This window comes from Narcine bancroftii, chromosome 12, assembly GCF_036971445.1.
Source record: "Narcine bancroftii isolate sNarBan1 chromosome 12, sNarBan1.hap1, whole genome shotgun sequence".
In the NCBI taxonomy this organism is placed as follows: domain Eukaryota; kingdom Metazoa; phylum Chordata; class Chondrichthyes; order Torpediniformes; family Narcinidae; genus Narcine; species Narcine bancroftii.
The window spans coordinates 5621062-5648648 of NC_091480.1; the positions used below are offsets into that span (position 1 = coordinate 5621062).

General features: G+C 42.4%; 1 protein-coding gene across 6 annotated transcripts in view; it reads right to left on the reverse strand.

Moving 5' to 3' along the window:
• The window catches only part of capn15 (calpain 15), a 203123-nt gene that overhangs the window by 141375 nt on the left and 34161 nt on the right, over positions 1-27587 (reverse strand). For 5 of the 6 annotated variants that reach the window (XM_069905971.1, XM_069905973.1, XM_069905975.1 and 2 more), the window contains one exon: positions 1207-1293. In XM_069905971.1, the coding sequence (XP_069762072.1) occupies positions 1207-1293 (87 nt within the window). Of the gene's footprint in view, positions 1-1206; positions 1294-25886; positions 25933-27587 lie in introns of all 6 variants that reach the window. The other variant, XM_069905974.1, reaches the window with a different exon arrangement.

Sequence of the window (27587 nt, forward strand, 5' to 3'; positions counted from 1 at the left end):
CAATATCACTTTTAAACATAATTTCAAGTATTACACACTCTTTTTTATGTACAGGTACTCCCCAACATACGGCCGTGTTCTGTTCTGGATGACTGGTCGAATGTCGGGGGCATTGCTTGCTATACCTGTGATACTGAAGAGTAAAACGATTGATTTCCTTCCATTCTCTATCTCCGAATCCTTCTCATTCTCTCTGTTGCTGCAGGCCCTCAGCACCCAGCGGACTCTACTCACCTCTAAAATCTGACTGTCAGAATATTGATCAACAGAATCAGAAAAAAAAGGGACACAAGGAGTTCAAATGTGGAGAAATATCTCAACGTAGCAGCCACCAAGGGATCTCACATGAAAGGTTGGTCACCAGCCAACAGGGCGGCCACCAAGGCCACTCTCTGGCGGCCACCATAGATAAGCCCAATTTTCACTGTAATCGCGCAAGTGTTATATATATTTTTTTTTTTAAATTTCAGTTGTATGTGCAGATGGACCTAAGTCACATAGGTCGCAAGTTGGGAAGTATATGTATTGAAAAAAACCTGTTTACATTTTTGTCGTGTTGTCTCTATTTTTCTTTAAAAACTGCTCGTTTTCATAAATGAAGCATGCTGTATTCACAAATGAATAATATCAAGATTTACTTGTTTATCACTTCTTTCTTCCTCCTTAAATTTGAATTTTAAAAGTACTGGCCGAGAATCAGAAAATCCAAACCAACCCAATCCCTGAGAAGTCAGGGTTTTAGGACATCTGCTGAACTTTACTCAATACTCTCTCCTATCTCTAGGTCAGAGTAACTGAGACAACAAAGAAAAGCACAACACAAACCATAAGTGAAGCTAACAGTGGACACCAACGGTTCGAGCCAGCTCCCCAATCAGACAGGAACTTTCATGCAAAGGAATCCAACAGGTATCTCCAGGTTGAGATGGACGCAACCAGTTAAACCAGGGGAGTAACAGCTCAGCTTAAACTCACATACTAATCAACAAATTAACAGACGGCATTAAAACAGAACTCTTACCTGTTTCATCAATTTTATATCATTTGTTCAGAGCGTACAAATAAACAAACATGGGAAAAGGTTTGACCATAGAGTAGGGGGTACTGGTTAATTTTCAATCTAGTTTACAGAACAGGGTGAATTTTGACGACTGTGTATGATTTCATTGGTTTAGTAAGCCTCTGGTGTAAAATTTAAACACTCACCTTGCTGTATGAAAGGCAGCAGTCCGACCTACAGAGACAACTGGCCGCTCTGTAGAAGTGAAGTGGAGTGTCCCCGTCTCTGCATATCTGGAATTTGTCCAAAAAAATGAATTAATTACCTCACAATTTCAGCTTCATTTCTTTCAATAACCTTGCACTCAACGTTAGCAAAACTAAGGAATTAATTGTGGACTTCGGGGGGGGGGGGGTGTGGGCAATCAGGAGAACCAATCCTCATTGAAGGGTTCAGAACTTCAAATTCCAGGGTGTCAAAATCTCAGCTATCTCTACTACGGGAACCACTCCATTAAGGACATCTCAAAAAAGCAGTTTCTATTATTAAAGACCCTCATATTCTATGGAGAGCATTCTGGCTGGTTGTATCACTGCCTGGTATGAGGCGCCAACTCTCAGGACAAGAATAAACTCCAGAAGGTTGTTATTTCAGCATGCGACATCACTCCATTGAGGACATCTATGAGGCAGTGACTTAAAAAAAAAAACAGCCTCTATCCTCACGGACCCCCACCACCCAAGTCACACCCTCTTCACTCTCCTCCGATCTGGAAAAAGGTACAGGAGCCTAAAGACAAGCACTCAGCTGCACAAGGACAGCTTCTTCCCCATTGCCCTCAGATTCCTGAATGATCAATGAACCAAAGACACTGCCTTTCTTTGACTTTTCATGCAGTAGTTTGATTTATTTTGAAAGGTGGTTTATATATGAATGTTTGCCCTCTGACGCTGCTACAAAACAATGAATTTCGTGACATGTTCGTGAGAATAAATTCTGATTCTGAACATTACAAAAACACTTTCTTCCTCTCCGCCATCTGAACCAACAATGAACCACAGACACCACCCCACTTTTTCCTCGCATTAACTTTTTATAAAATATTGTATTTACGAATTGTAATTTACAGCGATGTTTGCATCTGTAATGCACAACATTGATGCCGTCAAGCAACAAACTTCATGGCACATGTTCATGATAATAAACCGTGATTCTGAGATTCCAGCTTCTCTTTTTTTTGGTGTTCCTCTTCAATTTAATCCAACTCAGTCCACCGAGCCCATCCAGCTCCCCTTTCCACATCTCCCATTTATTTTATTCTCTCTGCACTCCTCAGGAGGGTAATGTAGTGGTCAATTAAGCAATCAAGCCACACATCTCTGGGATGTGGGAAACACCAGAGCACTTCAGGTCTGGATCACAGGAAGAATGTGCACACTTCCAGGTCAGTGGAGGGTAGGTTTGAACCTGTGTCGCTGGAGTAGTGAGGCAGTAGCTGTGTCAGCTACACCACTCTGCTGCTCAGAACCTGAGGGGTTCTAACAGAATTTTTCAAAAAACATCCATTATCACTCACTGCAAATTCAAATTGGCTGCTAGTTCCATTCAGTCCAAATCAACAGCCCTTAACAGACAGGAAGATTTCACAAAATAAGTTCAAGTGACAGAACTATGTATATAAACTGCCCCTGGGATATATGCTATGTGATATCTATATGAGAACACCATTTATATTTAATAGTGCATTTTAAAAAGAATCAATATGGCATAGATCAGAAGAGAAGGTTAAAAAGATAAAATAATACCCATAACACGCAAAGATTAGAAAATCCATTCTTCCTTTACAAACCTGGTCATATTCACCTTTTGAATTTGTACAATCAGATTTTTTTTTTTTTACAGATTACATCAAGTGGGATGGAACAGTAAGGGAAAGGGTTAGGGTAGAATGATCAACGAAAGAGGATATAAAAAAAAACCCATGACTCAATCAGCTATCCAATTGGATGGTATTAACATTGACTTCTCCGGTTTCTGCTCGACTATTCCCCGTTCTCCCTCTCTTCCCCATCCCTCCAGCTCTGCAACCTCTTTCCTCACATACACAGAGCCATCCCTCCTCCCCCTGTTTGCTGCTGTTCCCTCCCTCCTTTATCCACCTATGACCTTCCTGCTTTTGGGACCGTGCTCCTCCCCCTACCCCTCTTGCCCACCATTTTGTTCAGGCGACTGTCACATTTTGCACAATCCTTAATGAAGGGCTCAAGCCCAAATTGTTGATGAAGTATCTTTATTTTTGCTAAATAAAGTAAGTTGTTTGACCTGCTGAATTTCTCCAGGATTGTGTCTTTACTTCATCCAATCTCATGACCAGTCACGTCTTCCTCTCTCAATCAACATCTGGTCTTGCTGGTGTAGAGGAGGCCACTCCAAGTACACCAAATGTAGCATGCTTGTGGTCCTGGATGGTGGGGGGAGGAGATGCAAGGATGGGCTTTGCACAATCTGTGGTTATGGTGGGAAGGTCCTGAGAGGTGGGTGGGAATGAGGAGTGGACCAGGGAGTCTCACAGAGACTTGTGCCTACGAGAGGCAGAGATGGGTGGAGAGAGGAAGATGTGATTGGTCGTGGGATCATGCTGAAGTTGGCGTGATCCCACTATCCTATCCACACACCCATCTGTCTTATGCTCAGGACCCGAAACACTGACCCACAACTACCCACAGGTGCCGCCTGACTTGCTGAGTCTCTCCAGCTGCTCATGGTTTGCTCAGGATTCCAACATCTGCTGTTTTTGTGTTTCTCATTACTTTTATTTCATATTGTTGCAGATTAGTGACACAGTTGGCATAGCTGTTAACGCAACGCCTTTACAGCACCAACGATTGGGACCGGGGTTCGAACCCCACACTGTCTGTAAGGACTTCGAGTCTGCCTGGGTTTTCCCGGGGGCGCTAGTTTCCTCTCACTATTCTAAACGTACCGGGGTTTATAGTGGGCTGAAATGGCCCTGTATGTCTAAAATTAAAATTAGAGGGGCGAGAACTCGAGGTTTGGACACTCAGCTTGTGCGGAAATGCCATTACATTTTTCCACAAATGAATTCCAAAAGCATGCCTATTCCATCTCTGCAGTTCTAATGCAAGATTACCAGAGCTTCAACCTCTTTGAACAGTCTATGCAGAGGTCTTCTGGAAGATGGTTGAGGAGACGTTAGGGGAGAAGGGGAAGTAAAGCTTTGGACGAAAGAATGAAAACACAATCTATTTACAGGAAGGAATGGAAATCTGGGGTTCCCAAAGGCAGCCAATTGAGCTTTCAAAACACCTGTGTAGATGAGGGAGTTGAGGCTAACAGAACCACAGTGGGTAAATGGGGTTAAAAATACTGAACATCCATCATCTAAATAAATGGGAGGATATGCTCCAAGAGTTCTCTCCACAATCATTCAATGTCCTCAATAACATTCAACTGATTAATTTTAAAAAACAATACAAAAATGTATGGAGCCTAGAAATTAAAAACAGAAATTGCTGGTGTCATTGTATGAGACATCTCCAAAAATGCTGCCCGACACACTGAGGAAGGCACATTTTATCCCTTCCTGTTGCCATTTTGATTTTCTGTCAGTGTCGAAACAAAGCTGTCACCAATTTGCACAAATTTAGGTTCCAGTCTTTCGAATTTCCCCTGCACAGCAATGCTTTCCACTTTAACAACTATTTATTACACTGTTTCACAGAGGAGTAACAGAGCAGGACTAGCTTTACTAAACTGTTCCCATGCACATTACACACAGTTTGAACAATCCAGACAGCATTCCCGTCAACTTAATCAAACACAACAGCTATACCACGAACGTTCTACACCTGAGTGATCTCCATTATTTTTTACTCAACATATTAATTTAAAGCAGGGGTAGTTAATTCTACACTATAAAACTACAAGAAGAAGGGAGAATTCAATGTATTTTAAGATCGGGACAATGAAAAGGTAGAGCGAAACATGAAAGTCTGCTGACACTGTGATTGTAATAAACACACAGAAATGCTGGAGGATCTCAGCCAGTCTGGCAGCGTGCACGGGAGGTAAAGATATATTACTGACGATTCAGGCCCAAGTCCCTCTTCAAAGTTCAAACTTATTGTCAGAGTATATTTATAACATTACCTACGACCAAGATTCTTTTCCCTGCGGGCCAGGCAGAATTTCGACTTACCAGTAGCACAAAAAAGATTGTACTCAAGGAAAGATAGAAATGGGAGAAATGTAAACAAGAAAAGCAAACTGCCATACAGAAATTAAACATTCAATAATAAATAATGTGCAGAATTAGAGTCCTTCTCAATGAAATTCGGAATTTGTTGCTTTTGATCAAAAGGTGGATCCAGGCAATGAAGAGTTTCTAAAATAAAATTAAAGGCTTTGGTTATTTCAGTGCAAGTGGACAGTAGACTGCAACTTTCCATGCAACGTCCAGTTACTCTCCTTCAAGGCAGGAAGCAAAACCCATTGGAAACATTTATCTGAATGAACAGGAAGCACCATGTCAGCTACACCCACTCTTCTGAGAGAAAGTCAGGCTAACAACACTAGTGTATTCCCAAAGCAGACTGGTGGATGATTCAGACTAATCTGGTTCTTGGTGCATTTCCTGTTTTAAGATCACCATGGCTATAGAGGTTGGAGGATTACAATACACCTACCCCATGTTCACCACCACACAGGCATTCCTAATCAACGTAGGAATCCAATCATTGTGGACACCAGCTTATCAAAAAGACTGCCTGGGCAATCAGAAAAAACCCGCATATCATGGGAAACTGGAGCAGATGAGGAAATCGCTGGGCAATATCAGCGAGTTAGACAGTATCCGCAGGGAGAAATGGTCTGTCAATGTTTTGGAGTAAAATGCGAAAGTCTGCAGACTCATTCATTGCAGCAAAAACACAAAAATGCTGGAGGTCTCACAGTATCCATATGGGATAAAGATGTGGTCTCCTCTACATTGGAGAAACTGAGTGCAGACTTGGAGTTGCTTCATTGAGCACCTGTTCGCTGCACCAGCGTGGATCTTCCAGTGCCACCCATTTCAATTCCCCATCCATTCTCTTGCTGCCATGTCTGTCCACGGTCTCATACACTGCCTGAATGAGACCACCTGCAAACTGGAGGAACAACTCCTCATCATCCATCTGGGCACCCTCTAATCAGATGGCATTAACATCAACCTCTCTGGTTTCCATTAAACTACCCCCTTCCCAATCTTCATCCCCCTGTCTCCTTTCCTCTTCTTCTCTCTCTCTTCCCTTTTTCCTCTGCCTCCCTTTCACAGAGCCAAAATTACCGGATACACTTGTGTAATAGTTGAATTTTTTGGACCAGTTTTTTTCAGGTCATATTTGAAGGGGGGTGGGTGGGGTCGACTTTTACATGGGTTATATGGAAAACATGTGATTTTTGGCCCAATAAAGGGGGGGGGGGTGTTGGCTATTACATGGGATTGACTATTACTCGCTCCCCCCCCTTTTCTCTCCCCAGTCTTTAAAGCCAGACACCTTTCTGCCTTTTGCTTATACCTTGAAGGGTCATGCCCGAATAATCAGTTTAATATCTTTACCTCCTATGGACGCTGGAGACCACCTGAGTTACTCCAGCATTTCTGTGTGTCAATGTTTCAGGTCAGGACCATTTAATCAAGATTTCCCATGCATCCTGTTTGGAACCCTCCTAATTAAACAAAGCCATCCCAGAGACCGACCTTGTTAATACAGAAGCCTATGGCTCATCAGCACCGAAAGTGTACGAAACAAGCATGCCTTCTGATAAGAAGCAAAACCATCCATAATAGTTATGTCTTATTTCCCAACAAAAGGCCATCCTGTGCTCATCATCACTTGCTGGGCTTATAATGTCATCAATTCATTCAAGTGTGTCGCCTTACAATTTTTCATCAAACACACTGCCTCGTTCTTTCCTCTCGCTGCGATTTTCAGGTGAGGTTATCAGGTATGTATGTCATCACTTTAAACATTAGTGAATCCCAAGTCATTACTACTTTGCATCAAGGGAGTGTGTTAATTGAGTGACAACATTGTTTGATGGGTTTGATGTATCTTGGACTCGGAGTTTTGAATGGATGGAGGGGGAGGTGGGGGGGGGGAGGGGGGAGAAAACGACACTGTATATATTTGAAAGGAGAAATGTGTATATCTTGAATAATGTGATCTATAGTGTGAAAAATAAAAAAAAATTTAAAAAAAGGGAGTGTGTTAATTAAAACAAAATTGCATGATACTAGACCCAGTTTACAAGTCTCCAAACAAGCGAGTGCCCTAAACCAACATCACATGTTCTACTGCATATCACAAATATTTCCATGATTCCAAACGGCTTCGAATATATAAAAAAATGGTGGTGCAGCCACTGTTGCAGCAGCTCTGGCAGCACTGACGCTGGGGTGGACTCGGGAGTGTGACACAGTGCTCCTTTGCAGTGTTCTACCACCAGCCCAACTACCAACAGGCTTTAAACGGTCTGGGTCCAAGATGGTGGCACGTGTTTGTCAGTGGCCTCAAGGGGAAGTAGAGGATTGGTGCAGGACACCAGGAAATAGGAAGACACCCTTCCCATTTGAGAAGGAGAGGCAGAGGACACGGTTCTGCAACTGAAAAACACACAGGTGGCAACCTGTTGGTGACTCGAGGCAAGGAACCCATACCAGGCTGCAAACTTCTGGAGACTGGTAGAAGATATCGGAACCAGGATGCGAGAGGGTGCCGAGGCCACTGAATGCTTCCTGATCGTGTTGGAGGTTTGGATCTGGAGCCTGGGTAGCTGATATTCTGGACTGGTCTATGTGGCTGCAGAGGGTGAGGAAGAGCTGGAGGTGAATCCATGGGCACTCAGTGATTCTGGCAGACTCTCTTTCTCTGACTGTAAGAGGCTCTGCACAATGGTGACTGTCTGCCTTTTTGCAGACTAAAGGTCATTTTGTGTAATATTACATGACAATAAAAGAATAATGAATCTTTAACATCATTTTTTTTTTTACAGAACCTTTGTATGGTTAAAATAAAATAAGGACCATAGAACACTACAGCACAGAAAAGAGGACATTCAGCCCTTTTAGTCTGTGCCGAAACATCATTCCACTAGTCCCACTGACCTGCACCCATTCCATAACCCTCCAGACCACTCCCATCCATGCATCTTTCCAATTTATTCTTAAAACCTAAGAGTGAACCCACATTTACCACGTTTTACAAAAACACTGCAAAGCAAACAGGACTATGGCAAAGAAAGAGATACTTAACAATAAAACCACAGGTGGAAGGAGAAGGTTAGAGAAGATACATCAGACTTATACAGTTAAAAGGGGCATTGTTCACAGAAGTCCAGGGAATGGGGCGCACAAAAACCCAAACATGGGAGGAAATGTTAACCTCGAGAAAGTCACAGAGACAGGAAATGGAGCAGATTTCAGCTAATTTGGAGTCAGTGTAGGCTATCAAGGGCAGGGTGAAAGGCAAACAGCTCATGCTACAGGATGAAAACTGGAGCAAGGTCTTAGAAGAGCTGAATATAAGGAGAATGGAAGTCAGCCAAGAGGTATAATCATCATTTGGGGTGACAAAAGGTATGAATGAGGGTTTCATCAGTTGGACTGTGATGAAGGCAAAAAAGTTACACCACACAGCTAGAAGTAAGCAGACTTTGTGCTCAAGGGAACAGCAAATCTGAAACACAGCCTGTGTCCCAATAATCAGTCTGGCCTCCGGACTGGGCCCCAGATGTTCACAAGGTTTAGTAAGGGGATCAAGTGCATTATATCAAGAAGTGCATGGTCATCCACTTTGGTTAAAAATAGATAGGCAGAGTATTGTTGAATGCTGTAAGATTGAAGGAGCTTGCGTTCAGAGGGATCTGAGCATCCTTGTATACAAACCACTGAAAGTTAACATGCAGATCCAGCAAGCAATTAAGAAGGTGAACAGCATTTGGATATTTATTGCAAGAGGATTTAAATACAAGAGTACAAATGCAGCTGGAGTGTGAGTTTTGTGGCACCTTCTTGTGGAGGGACAGAGGGATCTTGGGGTGCAAACCTCAAGGTTGCTGCACAAGCTGAAGGCCTATGAGATGCTGGGCTTCATTAATAGGGGGACTTAGGTTCAAGAGTCAAGAGGTCATGATGCAAATCTACAAATCTCTGCTGAGACCACACTTAGAGGATTGTGTTCAGTTCTGGTCACCGTATAGGAAGGATGTGGAAGCTGTGGAGAGGATGTAGAGGAGATTTACAAGGATGTTGTCTGGATTGGAAAATGTCTTATGAGGCAAGGTTAGCAAAGCTACAACTTTTCTCTTTGGAAGGTAGAAGGATGAGAGGAAACTTAATAAAGGTCTACAAGATTATGAGAGGCATAGATAGGGTGGATGGCCAGTGCCTTTTTCCCAGGGCAGGAACAGCACGTACAAACACACGTACAAAATGAAGAGAGAAAAGTTTAGAGGAGAAAAATCTTTTTTTTTTCCACACACAGAGAGCTATGTGTTGCTGGAATGCCTTGCCAGAGATAATGGAGGAGGTATTAGGGAAACATTAAGGGGCATATAAGAGACTCTTAGAAAGGCACGTGGATGACAGAAAATAGAGAGTTACAGGGTAAGGAGGGTTTAGTATATTTTTTAAAAGAAATATATGGGTTAGGACAACATCGATGGACATAGGGCCTGTGCTGTAGTTTCTATGTTCTAACATTGGCTTGGGACCCTTTAACAAGTCAAAGCTCATTGTTTAATCAAGATTCCAACATCTGTGCCTTTTGACTTTCTCTAGTTTTAAAGACCTGACAAGTAAAATTAAGTAAAAGAGAAGTAAAGGAGTTTTATTGGGAAGCTGGTTCTGTGTCTTCTTGTGCTAAAAATAAAGCTAATTCCACAGTTTTAAAAATATTCTGCAGAGTTTTCCGGTAAAAGAGGCTGAGAATAGAACAAGGCATATGCTAAATTTCAGGTGCTCTTTACACAATTAAAAGTGAACTCCTTATTAATTCTTCACTCTGGGTAACACTACAGCTGACACTTCCAAACCTCCTAAAACGGAGTCTGCATTCCATTGAGATGTCTCATCAAAATAATTTGAGCAATTTTTTTGGTGATTTGAAATACTGTCTCTTCAGATATAATCCTTGGAAGCAGTGGTTGAGTTTCAGAATGCTTCATCATAGGAGAACTTGCTCTGTTGCAGATAAGAACGACTTCAAATAATCCTTCTTTGAATGTACTTTATGAAGCAAAGATAAAGATACATAACCAATGTTTCGAGCTTGAGCCCTTCAAGGCATGAGCAAAATGTGGGCAGGTGCCATTAATCGGGCACAGTTTGCTCACACCTTGATGAAGGGCTCAAGCCCGAAACATTGGTTATGTATCCTTATGTTTACAATAAACTCAACAACACCTCCATGTGAAAGAAGGTGGAGCTATAATCAGGATGTTTTGCTGTTCATCCCAAAGTACAATGAAGCTGAATTCTGAACAGAATCGAGTTTTTGTGTCATGAAATTTGTTGTGTTGCAGCAGCAGGTATTGTGAAAGTTTATTGTCATTTGATTACACAAGTACAATCTGACGAAACAGTGTACTTCGGTCCTCGATGCAAAACACACAACCAGACATAACTCATATAGACAAACAATACATATGCAGGACAAGTATTTCATTTATACCTGATGTTATGGTTCCCTATTTTCATCTTTGCTAATATAAAGGACACTGCCTGACCTGCTGAGTTTCTGGACACTTTCTAATCCTTCACTTGGCCAAACCTCAATGTTCCTTTGTACAGAGTCCAGATGGGAAAAGACAGGAAAAAAAAGTGTCCCTGGAGACCTCACATCAGCAATGAATTTTGACACTAAGTACAAGGCTCAATACCCCAGCAGTGCATAATCTAGTCCCAAAGGCAGGAGGTTAATAGGTGAATAAGGGAGGGAGGGCACAGCAGCAAACAGGGGGAGGAGGGATGGCTCTGTGAATGGAGAGGGAAAGAGATGGAGAGGTAAAGGATGGAAGACAAAGGGAAAGTGAATGGAGAGTAGGCTGGCAGAAACCAGGAAAGCCGATGTTGAAGCCATCTGGTTGGATAGTGCCCAGGCGGAAAGTCAAGCGTTGTTCCTCCAATTTACAGGTGGTCTTGGTGTGAAAGTACACGATGCCATGGATAGCGTGGGAGAGGGGTGCGGAATTGAAATGGTTGACCCCGGGAAGATCCCTGTCACTGTCGCAGACAGAACAAAGGTGCTTAGCGAACAATCTCCCTATCTATGCCCAGTCTCTCCCATACCAATTACAGATAGGACTGCACTGCCTGAGGAGATGATTGAGTAAGCATATCCACATATACAAAGAGCCTTCCATGCACCCCACTGTCCAACGATTAGGCACATAAAATCACCGGAGCAGTTAACCTGAGACAGGTAAGACTGCAGATGCTGGAATCTGGAGCAACGATCAATCTGATCAAACAATTTCTGTGAGAGAAAAAGAAATGTCGATGATTCAGGCCAAAAACTTGTAAGGCAAATAGAATGTTGGCCTTCAAGCCAGAGGATTTGAATTTAGAGCAGGGAGGTTAAGCTCCAACTGTACAAGATACTGGTGAGGCTGCATCTGGAAAACTGCAGGTAGTTCTGGTCTCCTTACTTGAGGAAGGATGCATTAGCTTTGGAGGCGGAGCAGAGGGGGTTCACCAGGTTGATTTCAGAGATGAGGGGGTTCGCCTATGAGGAGAGAATGAGTTGTCTGGGATTGTATTTGCTGGAATTGAAAATAATGAGAGGGGATCTTATAGAAACGTAAAATTATGAAAGGCATAGATAAGATGGAGGTAGGTAATTTGTTTCCATTATGGGGAGACCAGAACTAGGGGACATAACCTCAAGATTCAGGGTAGTGAATTGAGGACAGAGATGAAGAGGAACTGCTTTTCCCAGAGGGTGGTGAATCTATGGAATTCATTGTCCATTGAAGCAGTGGAGGTGACCTCAGTGGAGAATACATTTAAGACAGGTGAAACACTCTAGGCAGTCATTTTCTCTTGTAAGGACGACAAGGGTTTTCAAAGGCTGAACTCAGAACTCACAGCCCATCTTCAAAATGGGGTTTTCAACAAGCTGCCAGCTTGTCATTTTACATCCTCCAAAAGCAACTGCAGAACTGATTTCTCTCTCCCTCTCTAAGAATCCTGTTTGTTTTTTCCTCTCTCTCTACTTGTAATAAGCAGAACACCTCCCCAAGGATCCTTGGAAGATCTTCATCAGGACTCGAACCCGGATTTCTCCATCTGCACCTGATTTTGAAATTCTTTCCAAAGCAGTTCTATTGTCTTTACAAAAAAATCACTGGTGCCTGATTGTCCAGCTTCAGGAAAGCTCTTGCATTTTAAATGAGATGTGTTTTGTTACTCTATTTGTGAAGTGACCTACACTAAACTCCCAAATCTCTTTTAAAGACACACATATATATATACAAAATATAATATAACCCCAAAACACTACTGTTCGTCTTTCGGGCGGCTCCATGGAGGGGGAGGAACCTGCAGATGCAGCAAGGGTTAAATATTTTCAAAGAACATGACTGAAAATAAAGTAAAATCCTTCAAGATTTATATAGTCATGCAAGTGAAGGTTTAGTAGTTTTGACTTTTAAGCTGTTTATTCTTAATGCAGGTGCATTAGTTAGGCATTGTAAGAGTGAGTCTCAAACAACTGGAAATTATGTTTATCCGGCATCTACCAATCCTCAGAGGCGCCAGATATCAGGGGTTTTACTGTAATTCTAAAAGGATTTTCAATGTTATAAATGTTAATGATCAGAGGTATTTGTGTCTTTGAAGAAAGCTGGGGAACAAAGTCTTGCTCTAATTATACAGGACTTAAGCAAGTCCACACCTGAAGAAACTATTGGTTTTAGTCCTTGTTCCAGAAGAATTTGTTTTGAAGCCAGCAAACTTCAAATTTTGTGCTGCATGAACATATCTGTTTAAGAATATGAAGGAGATAGACTCAATAAAGGGTCCTGACACAAAACATTGACTGACCATCTCTCTCCTTGGATGCTGCCTGACCTGCTGGGTCCCTCCAGCCTCTCATTGATCTAGTTTAAACTGTCTATCTGGCAAAATGTAGAATTTCACACTTCGACATATCATCTGTCTTTTCTGGCAGCCTCATCTTTTCTCCAGACAGAAAAATCGAGGGAAGACTATAAAGACATTGGCTTGGTTCTGGAGGGTGTGTGGGAACACGTGGAGCTGGAAAAGAAGGAGATGTGTACAAATCTCTGAAAGTCACAGTTTAGTTATTAGCTGGATTTTTTCCTGAACTGATGAAACAGTGAAAAGACAACCAAAAGATAAATTGATGACAGATGAAGTAATAATATCAAATATTCTCCTCTGAAGAAGATCTGAAAACCAATGAATTTTTACAAAGTGGTAGTTTCATGGTTACAAACATTGAAATTAGCTTTTTACTCCAAGTTCATTTAAATTTCCTGAATACCAGTAGCAATAAGACTTAAACTTGCAGCAAATGGCCCACACCCCTAGATTCTATTTCATATCCTTTCTTGAATAGGTAGTTAGTTAAGCATGTGGGATGCTGGAATTCACAAGGGTACAAAAGCAGGGAGGTTTGAAACTTGTTCAAACTTTGGTTAGGCCACAAGTTAGAATAGTGCCTCCAATTCTGGTCATTGCACTTCAGGATGTTAAAGTCCTGCGGTTTATGGCGAAACAGTGGCTTAATTACCAACCTCCATTTATTTATTTATTTGTATGTATGAATACTTGTCCTGCATATGTATTGTTTGTCTGTCTGTGTGTTATGCCTAGTTGTGGAAATGGGTGTTTTGCACCGAGGACCGGAGAACATGGTTTCATCGGGTTGTACTCGTGCAATAAGAAGACAATAAACTTGACCTGACCAATCTGAGTGCTACGTTATGGACACGTTCAAAACACAAGGAGGCAGTTGAGGGATTGAAATTTAAGTAAGAAATCTGCAATTAAAGTGTCTCTCAGTAAAACAATACTCATGAGATAACTGAGTTGTCTTGAAATCCCATCTGGTTCATTAATGTCGTGTAGGGAAAAGAAATCTACTGCTGTCACCCGCTGAACCATGTAGGACTCCAGCTCACTAGTATCATTGGGTTAGGAATGGCTGCTTAATTCAGGGGTAGTTAGGGTCAGATAATGTACCAACATCGCCAGAGATATCCATTTCCTGTGAACAAATACAGGTACATTTAAAAATATGGCCGCCGTTCAAAGTTGTAGACCCTCTAATAGTTCCTTTTACTGTCATATAATACTGTAATACATTAAAAATTATATGTTTCAACTTTTGTCTGCTATAAAGTGGACAAAAAGTTTCCAATGAGTCCCTTCAGTCACTGAGTGTCCATGGATTTGCCTCCAGCGCTCCCTCAGCCTCTGCAGATGCACAGACTCCTGTTCGATCCAGAGGCAACCCAAGCTTCAGATCCAAACTTCCTACATGATCAGGAAGCCTTCAGCTTCTCAGGCTCTTACAGGAGCCTTCTTGCCCTTAGTACCCTCTCGAATCAGGGTTTCGATACCTGGTTCCTATGAGCCAGTCTCCAGCAGCCCTCACCAGTGTAGGTCCTTTGACTGCATCACCAACAGCCTGCAGCCTGTCTGGGTCCCTCAGCTGCTAAGCCCCTTGCAACTCCATTACCATGGTCCCTGTCCTATATGGTTGTTTCCCATGCTTCTTCTTCTCAATGAGAGGGTGGTGTTCTCCCTGCATCTGGTGCCCTGCTCTCCAGAGTCTGCATCTAAATTCCTGTCAGTGCACATCCTTTAGAACCATGGCATGCATGCATAGTCTTTCTGCGTGGTTCTTTCTGCAAAGATGGAATTAGCTAGCAGAATAGTGCAGTGATTATATTTGGCAGGAAGAACAAGGAAAGACATCTTGGACTAAACGGAAAGACTCCAAAGAAATGCAGCAGCAACAGAGAGCGGGGTGGGGGTGGGGGGTGGGGGGTGCAAATGGCCAGGTATGTTGAGAGAGTGATTAGTGTGGCATAAACAGAACCATGTGGTACAGGAACCTGCATAGAAACCAGGCAGCAGGGTTATCATAGCAGTTAAGATTAGGTCATTACGGTGCCAACAACCCAGGTTTGAATTCTGTCTATAAGGAGTTTGTACGATCTCTCCATGGATTTCCTCTGGGAAGTCCAGTTTCCTCCCACCCTTCAACACATATGGGGTTGTAAGCTGATTGGACGACACAGGCTCGTGGACTGGAAGGACCTTGTTACTGTGCTGTATGTCTAAATTTAAACAAACTTTGCATAAAAGATTGATCTGCCAATATTGGCACACCATTATATAACTGCATCACCAATCATCTGAGAGGATGATGGTTCGACAGAGGGTGCATGTGACCCATGTGCTAAAATGGCTCCAGGGATGAAGGATTCCAGTTCCAATGTTACACTAAAAAAGTTGGGATTGGTCTCAATGGACCAGACGTTATAAGAAGAGATTTGATAGAAGTTGACAAGATAGGAGTAACATGAAGGAAGTTGTTCACATAAACAGTTAATTCAAAGGGAGGGGCTCAAGATGCAGGAGGTTACTGAGAGTTACTTTGCTCTGTGGAAAATAATCATGATTCAGAACTCTTGGTGAGGGAGGAATTGGATAGGCAATTGAGAGAATTTATAGGCCTGTAGGGTAAGCCAGCATGCTCTCAATGGGCTGAATAACCATAAAATTCTATGACTTAAATTCTATGAGATCTTTGAAGTTGCATCTGAACAGGTAATTGAGACCTTAGCTGACTTCCTGACTGAAGAATGTCAGCTCCAATAATCTATAATATTCCACGATAAAATGACAGTCCAGATGCCCAAGGGATTTGGGTAGCTGAACTCACTGATGAGTCAACAAACTCAGGATCAAACCAAAAGAATGTTGCAAGGATGGGTTTTTTTCCCCCAAAAGCAAAAAAAATAAATCTGAAAAGCTATTTGGACATGGATTAACTCCACGAAAATAGGGAAAACACCAGAATCCAAAACAGATCCAAATAGGTCAAAGAGAAATAATCAATAGGAAAAAAAAGTGGTACTGAAGAAAGCTGGCACATATGTGATGTGTGATTCCCTTCCATTGCTTGTTCCACGATTCCATGAACAATGTTGCTGAAGGATATAGAAGGCACATGCTCCTTTATAAATTCTCTCTCTTATTAATTGTTGTGTTAATAAAATTACATTTGACTGCAAACCCTGGTGTCCAGACTTGTCTCTTTTGAACCCACCAAACCTGACACTTTCTCAACCAACAGCACCCAAGATGGAGGCACCTATAATTGGGTTGCAGACTCCAGGAAAGTGGAGGACCAGCACAGGCCACCAGAAAGCAGAAAGACCACCCCCCACTCCCCACTCCCCCACCCCCGTGTGAGAAGAAGCAGAGACCACCCACGGAATGGTGACCACAGCAGTAGACCAGTGAGGGGTTCTGCAGTTGAAGAAATACACAGGTGGCGGGCTGCTGACGACTGGCTGAAGGAATCCCAGGTATCGGAATTGGGATGTGAGAAAGTGCCAAGGGTGCTGAGGGTTTCCTGATCCTGTCAGAGGAGCTTGGGCTGCTGATGGTTTGGACTGGATTCTGTGTGACTGAGGGGGCTGTGGAAGCACTGAAGGTAAATCCAGAGAAACTTGGGGACTCAGGTTGGGGAGGTGGGGGGGGGGGGGGGCGGGAGAATCTCTCTTTTTCTTTTCTGTCTCTGACTGTAAGGGGCACTTGTGCATAATCCAGCGATATTAATCAGATAGCTCAATGGCCTCCTCTGTCATTTGCTGACCTCCAAGTTTTCAACATTTTTTATAACTACAGAATGATAGAACATTACAGCACAAAAATAGGCCCTTTGGCCCTTCTAGTCTATGCCAAACTATTATTCTGCTGAGCCCCACTGACCTGCACCCAGTCCAAATCCCTCTATACCCTCACCATCCAGCTTATTTCACACTCCCACCACTCTCTGTGTGAAGAAGATCCCCCTAAACGTTTCCCCTTTTGCACTTAACCCACGTCCTCTGATTTGTATCTCACCGACCCTCAGTTGAAAAAGCCTATCTTTATTCACTCTGTCTTTCCCCTCATAATTTTAAATACCTCTATCAAATCTCCCTTCATTCTTCTACCCTCCAGGGAATAAGGCCCTAACCTGTTTAACCTTTCCCTGTAACTCAGTTCCTGAAGTCCGGGCAACAACCGAGTAAATCTTCTCTGCACTCTTTCAATTTCCAGTAGCTAGGTGACCAAAACTGCACACAGTACTTTAAATCTGACCTCTCCAATGTCTTATAAACCTTACCATAACATCCCAACTCCTAAACTCAATACTGTAATTTATGAAGGCCAATATGCCAAAAGCTCTTTCCAACCTGAACTACCTGTATCTGTATTCCCAGGTCCCTCTGTTCTACCACTCTCTTCAGGGCCCTACATTTACCATGCATGTCCTTTCAAAATGCAACACCTCACACTTTGGAGGAACACCTTATTTTCTGTCTGGACACTCTCCAGCCAGATGGCATTAACACTAACTTCTCCGGTTTCTGCTAGCCTGATCTCCTCTTCCCCGTCCCCCCCCCCCCCCCCACCTCCCTTTCCCAATTCTCCTCCCTCCCTTCACCTAGCCATCTCTCCTCCCCTTGATCTCTGCTGTCCCGTCCCTCCTCCACTTATCACCTTCTGCCTTGCGACCACCCCTTCTCCTTCCTACACTTACAACAATTTCCCACACCTTGATGAAGGGCTCAAGTCCGAAATGTTGGTTATATATTTTTACCTTTTACTATATAAAGGACACTGACCAGCTGAATTTCTCCAGCTTTATGTGTTTTTACTTCAACCACGGTGCCTGCAGATTTTTGTGTTTACTTCCAACACTTCACACTTGTCTGCATTAAATTCCATCTGCCATTTTTCAGCCCATTTTACCAGTTGGTCAAGATCCCTAGATATCTTTATTTCAACAAATGGACTTTGTTTTATAGCTTCCATTTAAAGAAACGAGTTAACAAAACTCGCGCTGTCAAATAACTGATGACATTTCCAGGAGGCAGTGGGACCATCACAGAACACCCTGAACAGCGGAGAGGAACAGAGTGTTTGCAGATCACTATTACATTATGGCAACTCAGAATGACTATCCTTGAACAAGCACAGGAGGGGAGCAGCAATGAGTGAGTGGAATGGAAAACTAGGCACTCTCCTCTTATCTCACTGGGGAGTCAGAGGAAAAATTATTTGGGGAGTTATTGTCTCACAATGTGATGGAAGGATGGGAATAAGTGCAAGAATCTCAGCAAAGGAGGCAAATAAAACAAATAAATCATCAGTCATCAGTAGCTCCAGAAAAGAAAGCACTATTTGTTATTATGGGGATCTGAAGCTCATCTCCTTACATGAGCATGTGTCTTATCCCTACAGTCAACATTATAGAGTTGTGTCAGATGATGGTTTAAATTGTAATAGTTACAAAGAAAGACCAAATTAATGACAGGAATGTTCATATTGCCCTCTGGACACTGAAAGCTCAAGAAATACAAAAACTAGGACAATATTATTTTAAGAAATGGTTTTTGAGGGCCTAGTAAAACAACAAACAAGTATATTGGGAAAACCACACCACATTAATAAATGTAGTGATTAAATCTAGTAAAGCAGAATCAGAATGTATTGCCACGAATGTGGCACAAAATTCTGTTTTGTGCCAGCATTTACAGGTGCAAAAATGGCTACAATTAAATGTAAAATAAAATTAGTGTGCGAAGAAAAAAAGTGGGGTAGTCTCTGTGGATCATTATTCATTCAGATATCTGATGGCGGAGTGTTCATCTTCAGGCTCCTGGACCTCCTTCCTGATGAGAGCAGAGTGAAGAGGGCATGGTCTGGGTGGTGGGGGTCCCTGAGGAGGATAGAGGCTGCTTTCTCAAGACACCGCCTCTTGTAGATGTCCTCGATGGAGTGAGGTCCTGGTGCCCGTGATGATGGCCATGAATTGGTTTTACTCTAGCATTTACATAGGCTGGTTATAGGTCCATCAGATGACCACAAGGTGATGGTTGTAAGGTTTGTGTCAATAGCTCATGAAGAGAGCCCATTAAGAGACATCAGGAGAGAACCATGACATGTGGAAAAAGATCATTCAAATGTGTGGCTGAGGAGTTCCCTGTCCGATCTGGACAAATGAACGTTTGAAAACATGCTGTATGAGCTGTGGCTGATGGCAATAGCGCAGTAAAGGGACAACTCCTCTCAATCTATCCTACTCACATCAGCTCAGTCACAAAGTTACTGTGACGACTTAAGTGGAAGATTAAAAGACAACATTTCAAAGAATAAGATGCAAAACACAAAGGTTTGTGGTTGAAGTAAAAAGACAACGCTGGAGAATCTCAGCAGGTCAAATGTGCTGGCATTGGAGAGGGTTCAGAGAAAATTCACAAAAATTATTCCTGGAATGTAGGGATTAGCATACGAGGAATGTTTGACAGCTTTTGAACTGGACTCCTTGGAGTTCAGAAGAATGAGGGATGTTATCATAGAAGCATTTTACATGTTGAAAGGCCTGGACAGAGTAAATGTGGCAAAGTTGCTTCTCATGGTAGGGAAGTCTAGAACAAGAGGGCACAAATTCTAGATTGAAGGGTGTCCATTTAAAACAGAGATGTGGAGGAATTTCTTTAGCCAGAGTGGTGAACCTCCAGAATTTTCCACCATGGGCAGCAGTAGAGACCAGGTTGTTGGGTGTATTTAAAGCAGAGATTGATACGTATCTGAATAGTCCAGGTATCAAGGGTTATGGGGAGAAGGTAGAGGAGTGGGGCTGAGTGGGAGAATGGATCAGCTCGTGATGGAATGGTGGAGTGGACTCGATGGGTCGAATGGCTCCTATAGCTTATGGTCTTACAACTAGGAAGTTCCCAAACTTTCCTTGAATTCCAATTCAGTGGTGCCAAACTTTAATAGGGCATTCAGCTAAAACAGACAATTCCTTAATCTGCACACAACTCAAAAAGAAGCCAGACAAATATATTTTACCGTGGCACTGATTAAATTCACAAATATCCAATTTGCATGCAGATTTATCTGTAAACTCCTGCCAGAAGGCTGCTGGCAATTTTAAGACATGCAACAAAGGGATATTTACACTGAACAAGTGTGATTGGGTGCTGCACGAGCGCGTGCTAAGGGACGACTGTCGTGCACTCTTCTCTGCCAACTCTCCCCATCTCCAGACAAGTCAGAGGGAACTTCAGCTTGCCATGAATGTTAAAGGCAGGTATTGAAATGAGCAAATCAATAGGAGATAGGCCAACAAAAACAGGGCCACAGGGAACTCTCACTTCTCTTCTCGTATTCAGAGAGCATCCAAGCTTCCTTTTGGCATGGACAACTTCTCTCCAGCTGAGGATAGATGATGGAGACAGTTTCCACGTTAGCATGAACATATTTTGCCAGTCAAATTCACCCACTTTTCAGTCCCAGGATTCACAGTGCAGCATCACAATTTACCAGTAATAGATCGTCCAGTTCGGTGCCTTACACCAGTGCTGTTTGTACTTAGCAACAATTCTAAATTTATTTTAACACTGCCATCCAGATAGTTCTCACTTTGCTGAAGCCAATTAAAGAGTTTAGTAAGCATGCCCTAAGCTGCTTACCTTTCATTTACTTGTAATTCTTCTACCAAAGATTGGTTTTAAGTTGTTAATCTACCAATATTTATAAAGATAGCAAAAAATGATAAAAGGATTGATTTCCCCTTGTGGGGAAATCAAATCAATGTTTCTGCCTTAAAAACTAATGGAAGGTCATTTAAGAGGGAAACTTTTTTTCTGCCACACAAAAGATATTTTAGTAAATCTGGAACAGTCTCTCTTAAAAAATCTCGATACGAGAGTAAAATGGTAACTTTACAATTAGCTTGATATATATTTGTTTGATATATATCTGACTGGAAGGAATTTGAAAGTAAAAAAAGAGGTGGACAAAGTTTATCTAGTACAGATCAATCTTGATCCACTGAAGGGCACAAAAGAGTTTAGGTGCTAAGGATGGACATCCTCTCTCGAAGTTCTGTATCCAAAAGCGATGGAGTTGAACACCAACAATCAGAGTCCGAGGTATGGTAAAATGTTGCTGACAATTTATTTAATCTCTGAAACTGTTCTCCATGTGGTTTGGTAATCCCAACAAACTCCCTGATGGGACTCACTGCATTTTCAAGAAGGCCGTGATAAAATTTCACACATCGACTTCCACTCAAACTAAAATGTTTGACGAACCAAGCAAGCATAAAATCTGGAAATGATAACTTCATTAAACTGGCAACCTACTCGGTGATAGGGGCGCTGACAGACAGGCAGGCAGGCATTGGGTGGAGCGGTGAGTGCCTGCACAACTGCTCTTCCAAATCACAAGCTCCATGGCAGATTGCTGAAACTACTAAAATAGGCAGAGCCAGAAGGGATGGAGGGTTTAATGAACAGCACTGGAATTCAGAATAGTTCAGCAAATGCACAGGAAAACGGAGCAGTGAAGTTTTATCCTCACGCACCGAATACTTTGCATCTTCTTAAACAAATAAAAAAAGCTAAATGCCTGAAGGCAAGTCCCAAAGAAACCACATTTCCCAAGGGGGTTGTGTGCCGAGAAAACGTCGCAGGAATGGAGGCAACTAGGATGTGGAGATATACAAGGGAAGTGGAAGAGCCACAGCATACAAGGTTTAACAAAGCATGGTCTTAGTCACTGTACATACTTCAAAAGGATATGAATGCACTGTAATGACTCTAAAGAAGATATACCAAGACTGTGCCCTGGGAAAAGATACACGAAGTTCAAGCTCATTTGAAGGACTGAGGTGAACCTAGAACCTTTAGTTAACTCCAACAAAATTGTACAACTTACTGTATATATACTCATATTCAAGTCAATAGCGTGTAAAGGCTAACCTCCCTGTTTTTGGCCCCAGCCACCTGCTAGAGCTCCCGACATACTGTCCATGGACTCTCCCCCAGGTTCCGGCCACCCGCCCATCAGAGCTTCCGATGTCTCGACTGCAGACTCTCCTCCAGGGCCCAGGCTGCCCACCCATCTAAACTCCTGACTCCTCAAACAATGCAGGTACTTACCACGACCAAAAGTAGCATTCACGTAACAGTCGACGCCATAAATTTAACATTAAAAAATGGACTAAAAAACTCAACGTTTACACGAGTATATATGGAAAGCAATACAATTTAAACATATGGAAGACTCTGAAATGCCTTGCTCACAAACAGAGTCACCCCCCTGTTCTGTGCCAGGCTGGGACAGAATCACCTCCTGTTCTGTGCCAGGCTGGGAGAGTTAAGCAGTCGAAGGCAGTGGTGTAACTAGGAGAGTGCATTTTTCAAAAGTGATGCCTCCCCACTCCCCTCGGTCCAGCGCCGCCGCCGCCACCACCACGCCCCACCTATACGACACTGCCGCCACCACTAGTCTGACGCCACCACCCCGTCACGGTCTGCCAGCACTGCTGCCACCTCCCCACCCCAGTTTGACACCGCCACCAAACCCCTCCCACCCCAGTCCGACACCATTGAAAAGTTAGTGCAGCCCACCATTCAACCACTGGCACACCATCTGGTACGTGTCGCCTTTTTGATGTGCCTTATCCCCCTAACTTTAGAACCTGAATAAGCCCCTGGTCAAAGGTGAACTTCAGCATCTAATGCTGGACAGTGCTTGCCGTACAGATTCAACCAGTCCCATCCACTGCCTTCTCAAAGATGGGCAGCAAATGCTAGCCTTACCCACACCCCAGGAATAAAACATTTTTATGCAATTGGCAAAAACACATGTTGTCGTCTCGTCACAGCGTTGAAATGGAATGCAAAGGTTAGAATTTTGATTCCATTAAAAGAAAGCTCGTGAAACATTCACACGTAGCATTGGGATTACCAAACCATATGGAGAACAGTTTTGGAGCAGCTGGCTTGTTCCAGTTGAAACAATTTTGGCTGCAAACAAGGCAGCTGTATGATCAGAAGTAAAACACAGAAGTCTGCAGACACCGTGGTTGAAGTAAAAACACGATGCTGGAGAAACTCAGCAAGTCAAACAGTGTCCTTTATACAGCAACGATAAAGGTATATAACCAGAATGTCTAAATGAAATACTTGTCCTGGATATGTATTGTTTGTCTGTATGAGTTATGTCTGGTTGTGTGTGTGTGTGTGTGTGTGTGTGTGTGTGTGTGTGTGTGTGTGTGTGTGTGTGTGTGTGTGTGTGTGTGTGTGTGTGTTTTGCACTGAGGACCGGAGAACGCTGTTTCGTCAGGTTGTACTTGTGTAATCAGATGACAATAAATTTGACTTAACTTGCACAATACTGGTGTTGCAACTCTACAAATTACGTGACACATGATCGTGACAATAAAACTTGATTCTGAAAAAAAGATTTCAGTCAAGAATTCAGCTACATTGTACTTTGGGATGAACAGTAAAACATCCTGATTATAGCTCCGCCTTCTTGCACATGGAGGTGTTGTTGAGTTTATTGAAGTCCCTGGATATGTTCAACCTTCCTACATGATTTAGTCATTATCAGTTTTAAAACCCCAGGCCACTTTCAGAGAGGCAACATCTCCCCAAGGCTGTATACTATTTAATGTCATTGGAGGGAATGAACATTACAGAAAGAGAAATCAATCAAAGCAATCAAGCTTTCTGCCCTAGAGAGGCTTTGAAAAGATTAATGACAGGAGCTCAGATCGCCAGACCCCATTCCACATACCCCTTCTACACTGTTGAAAATATAATGGCAGCAAAAATCACTGTTGAGTCGGAACACACACAACAGCACAATTCTCTACAGAAAATTACTTGTTACCTTTTGTAATTACAATTACCTTTTACAATTTATAATTATTAGACAGAGAATGAATTTTTGAATGTAGGTAATTCTTTGTTCAGGTGAGTTTCATTTTGAACAAAAGACTATTTATAGGAAGTACAAGACCATAAGACATAAGAGCAGAAATAGGCCATTCAGCCCATCGATCTTCCACATCATTTAATCATGAGCTGAACCATTTCCCCACTCAGCCCCACTGCCTGGCCTTCTCCCCATAACCTTTGATGTCCTGGCTAATCAAGAACCCCGCGCTGTCTGTAAGGAGTTTATATGTTCTCCACGTGTCTGCGTGGGTTTTCTCTGGGGGCTCCGGTCTCCTCCCTCAGTTCAAAAAAATGTACCAGGGATTTAGGTTAATTGGGTGGCATAGACTCGTGGGCCAAAATGGCCTGTTCCTGTGCTGTATATTTTAAAATTTAATATTGTCTTTCCAACAATATTTGCAAACATGTCACCTTCTCATTACCATCAATGGTAATGAATGAAGTGGCTTCCCCACACCAGTCAATCCCATTATCAAAGGTTATGGCTGGTACATCACTAAAGGAAAGGGGAAACAAACAAGACAGAAAATTAAAGGAACAATGACTGGGGGTGGGGGGGAGGAATTGATCATTTATAAAGTTAGAGAAAACTGACGTCATGATTTTATGTTTAATTGTCTCATGATAAGATTTAGGTTGTCTGTTTGCTCATAGTTTTGTGATTCCACCTGCATTGAATTCACCCATCGTTATTGAATGAAGATCTACTGGGACCAATGCCTGAAGAGGGCGCACAAAATCAGTGAACCGGTGTGGACTCGAAAGGCCAACATGGCCTGTTTCTGCTCCGTAAATGGTTATATGGTTTGTATGTTGTTGCAAACACAGTTAAGAATTAAATGTAATTATGTGTCGCCTTGAAAACTTCTGGATAGTATTCTAATTTAACAACACCCCACTAATCTTTAACACCTTACCACGCTATGAACAATTAACTTCTGTGCAATAAATCAGAACAGACCACAAGAATACAAACAGCACAAGGTTGCTCTTTGAGAAGGCCCTGCTTATTTGATTAATTAACAGACTGAAAAGAATTCCACTGAAATGCATAGATAAGTCCCATTTTAGCTCAGCAGGTTCTTCACTCATCAACTCAACTCAGCAGCTCTAGTGCTCCCCAACCACAAAGTTTACCAGCAATCTTTCTCAACTTAGAAGTTACAGACACAAATACTCTTTGAAAAACCAAACAAGAAATAACCCTCGAACATGCAGGCTGTGAGCTTTTGACAACTCGAGACAAGGAACCCACAAAGGCTGTTGGTGATTTGGGATGAGGAACCCATGCAGGCTGCAGGCGACTCGAGACAAAGAACCCATGCAGGCTGCTGGAGACCAGGTTTCAGAACTGAGATGTGAGTGGTGCTGTGGATGGGATGGGCTTCTGAGGGGCTTCGGGCACTGAATCGTGTCAGAGGTTTAGGTCTGGAGTTTGGGTTACTGATCGTTTGGACTGAAATCTGTGTCAATAAGGAGGCTGAAGGAAGCACTGGAAGGACTTCAGTGACTTTGAAGGCACTCTATTTTGCATCTCTTTCTCTGATTATAAGGGGTGCTGGGCAATTTCTGATGATGGCGACTCTATGTCTGCCTTATGTGTAATATTACACTTGTTTTAATCTTGAAAAGTCCTTGTTTTTAAATATACAAGTTAAACCCATTCATATTTAAAACTTGACATGAATGCAAGGCTCATTTTACACATCAAAAATGGTTTCAACAAATATCTCATTTCTTCTTCCAATGAGGCTACAGTTGTAATTTACCTGCAAAAAGAAAAGTTTTCATGTCTGAAGTATTAACTCACCTTATGGAAGGACAGTTCTGTCTGACAAGATGACAAATAAATCCAACTAAAAAACATAAATAGGTGGTAAGGAGGAAGAAATGAGAATCAGATGGAAGAAAAACAATTACAAACGAACAATTAGATTCAGCACAGCAAAAATCCCCAGCCTGCTGGAGGAACTCCGAGAGGAGCAGCATCAGTTGGGGGATGGCCCTTCATCAAGACTGAGTGAAATCTTCATGAAGAATCGCCCACAATTCCTTTCTCTCCCGCTGACCCTTCTTGACTCACTGAGTTCCTCCAGCAGATTGCGATTCTTTTCACTCTGCTCCAGATTTCAACATCTGCAATCTCTTGCAAATCTCCAGGATCCGTCACTCTCTCCTCAAATGCTGCTACATGATTGTGAAGAAGAGCTCAGGCCCAAAACTTTGGTTATACATCTTTATCTGGTATGGACTGAGTTCCTCCAGCATTTCTCTGCTTTTATTAAGAGGTTATGTACCACAAGGAGAAAAGACAACCATCAACAACCATGGCTCTCAATTTTGCAAGACTTGCAAGTGCCAAATGTCACTGGTCACCAGCAACAAGTCCAGCTGTGTTAATGAATGCCATTTGCATTAAAGCATTCTTTGTTTTGTTAACCAAATCCCTATTACAATCCACAGAGCCTTTGTACTGGCAATCTGGTCCAATGCAGGTGAAAGAGACAGGTGATAAATCCCTAGACTGTGCGGTTGAGATTTTCTAACTGCAGGCAGGTGTCACAAAAATCCCATTCCCATCATCAATGAGCGATGAATGAAGGTTTAAAAGGCAGCAGAGCTCGTGTAGCAGTTAGCACAATACTGTTACAGTGACCCTGGGCTCAAACTTGGCCCTGTCTGTAAAGGAGGTTGTACATTCTCCCCGTGTCTGCGTAAGTTTCCTCTGAGCACTCCAGTTTCCTACCACCCTTCAAAACACACAGGGCTTGTAGGTTCATTGGGTGGCACAGGGTCATGGACCAGAAGGGCCCATTATTATACTGCATGTCTAAATTTAAATTTAAAATTTACAGTGAGAAGAAAATGTACAATGAAACAGGAACTCCAATAGATGATGTCTTGCAATTTGGATTTACAGTTCCAGCTCAGTTTGAAACAGATGCTACAATGGAAATTGGGGATGAAACACACTGTCAGGATAAGCTGTATTCACTATTCACGAACAAGATTCCCACTCTCCCATTACTAACACTTGTCAATGTTCAGTTACAGTCCAAACGGGTACAAACTAGCACCAAATGGTCTTATACTGTACCTATCAGGACTTCATATTTTATTTATAAACAGTCCTCATTTTTTTAAATTTAAAATTGAGATGAAGGTAAGGCTGGTGCACATTAACATGAGGTTAGTCACAACCTTTTAACTCTTCCCTCAATTGGGATCAAAATCTGAGATTCAAGATGGTGTCAAGTGTTTCATCTAACTGCAATTTTAAAAAAATACTAACACTTTTCTGCTGTTCAGAGACATTATTTCCTATCAAAAGAAGCAGTAAATTCCTCACCTTGTAACAGGATGACACTGTTAGACAAGGCAACAAGGAAATGTAATCGACAGAAAAATAATTAAAGTGCAGAAAAAACAAATTCAGAAGTCAGCATAAATAATGTTTTAACATATAACATAACAATTTACAGCACGGAAACAGGCCATTAGGCCCTTCTAG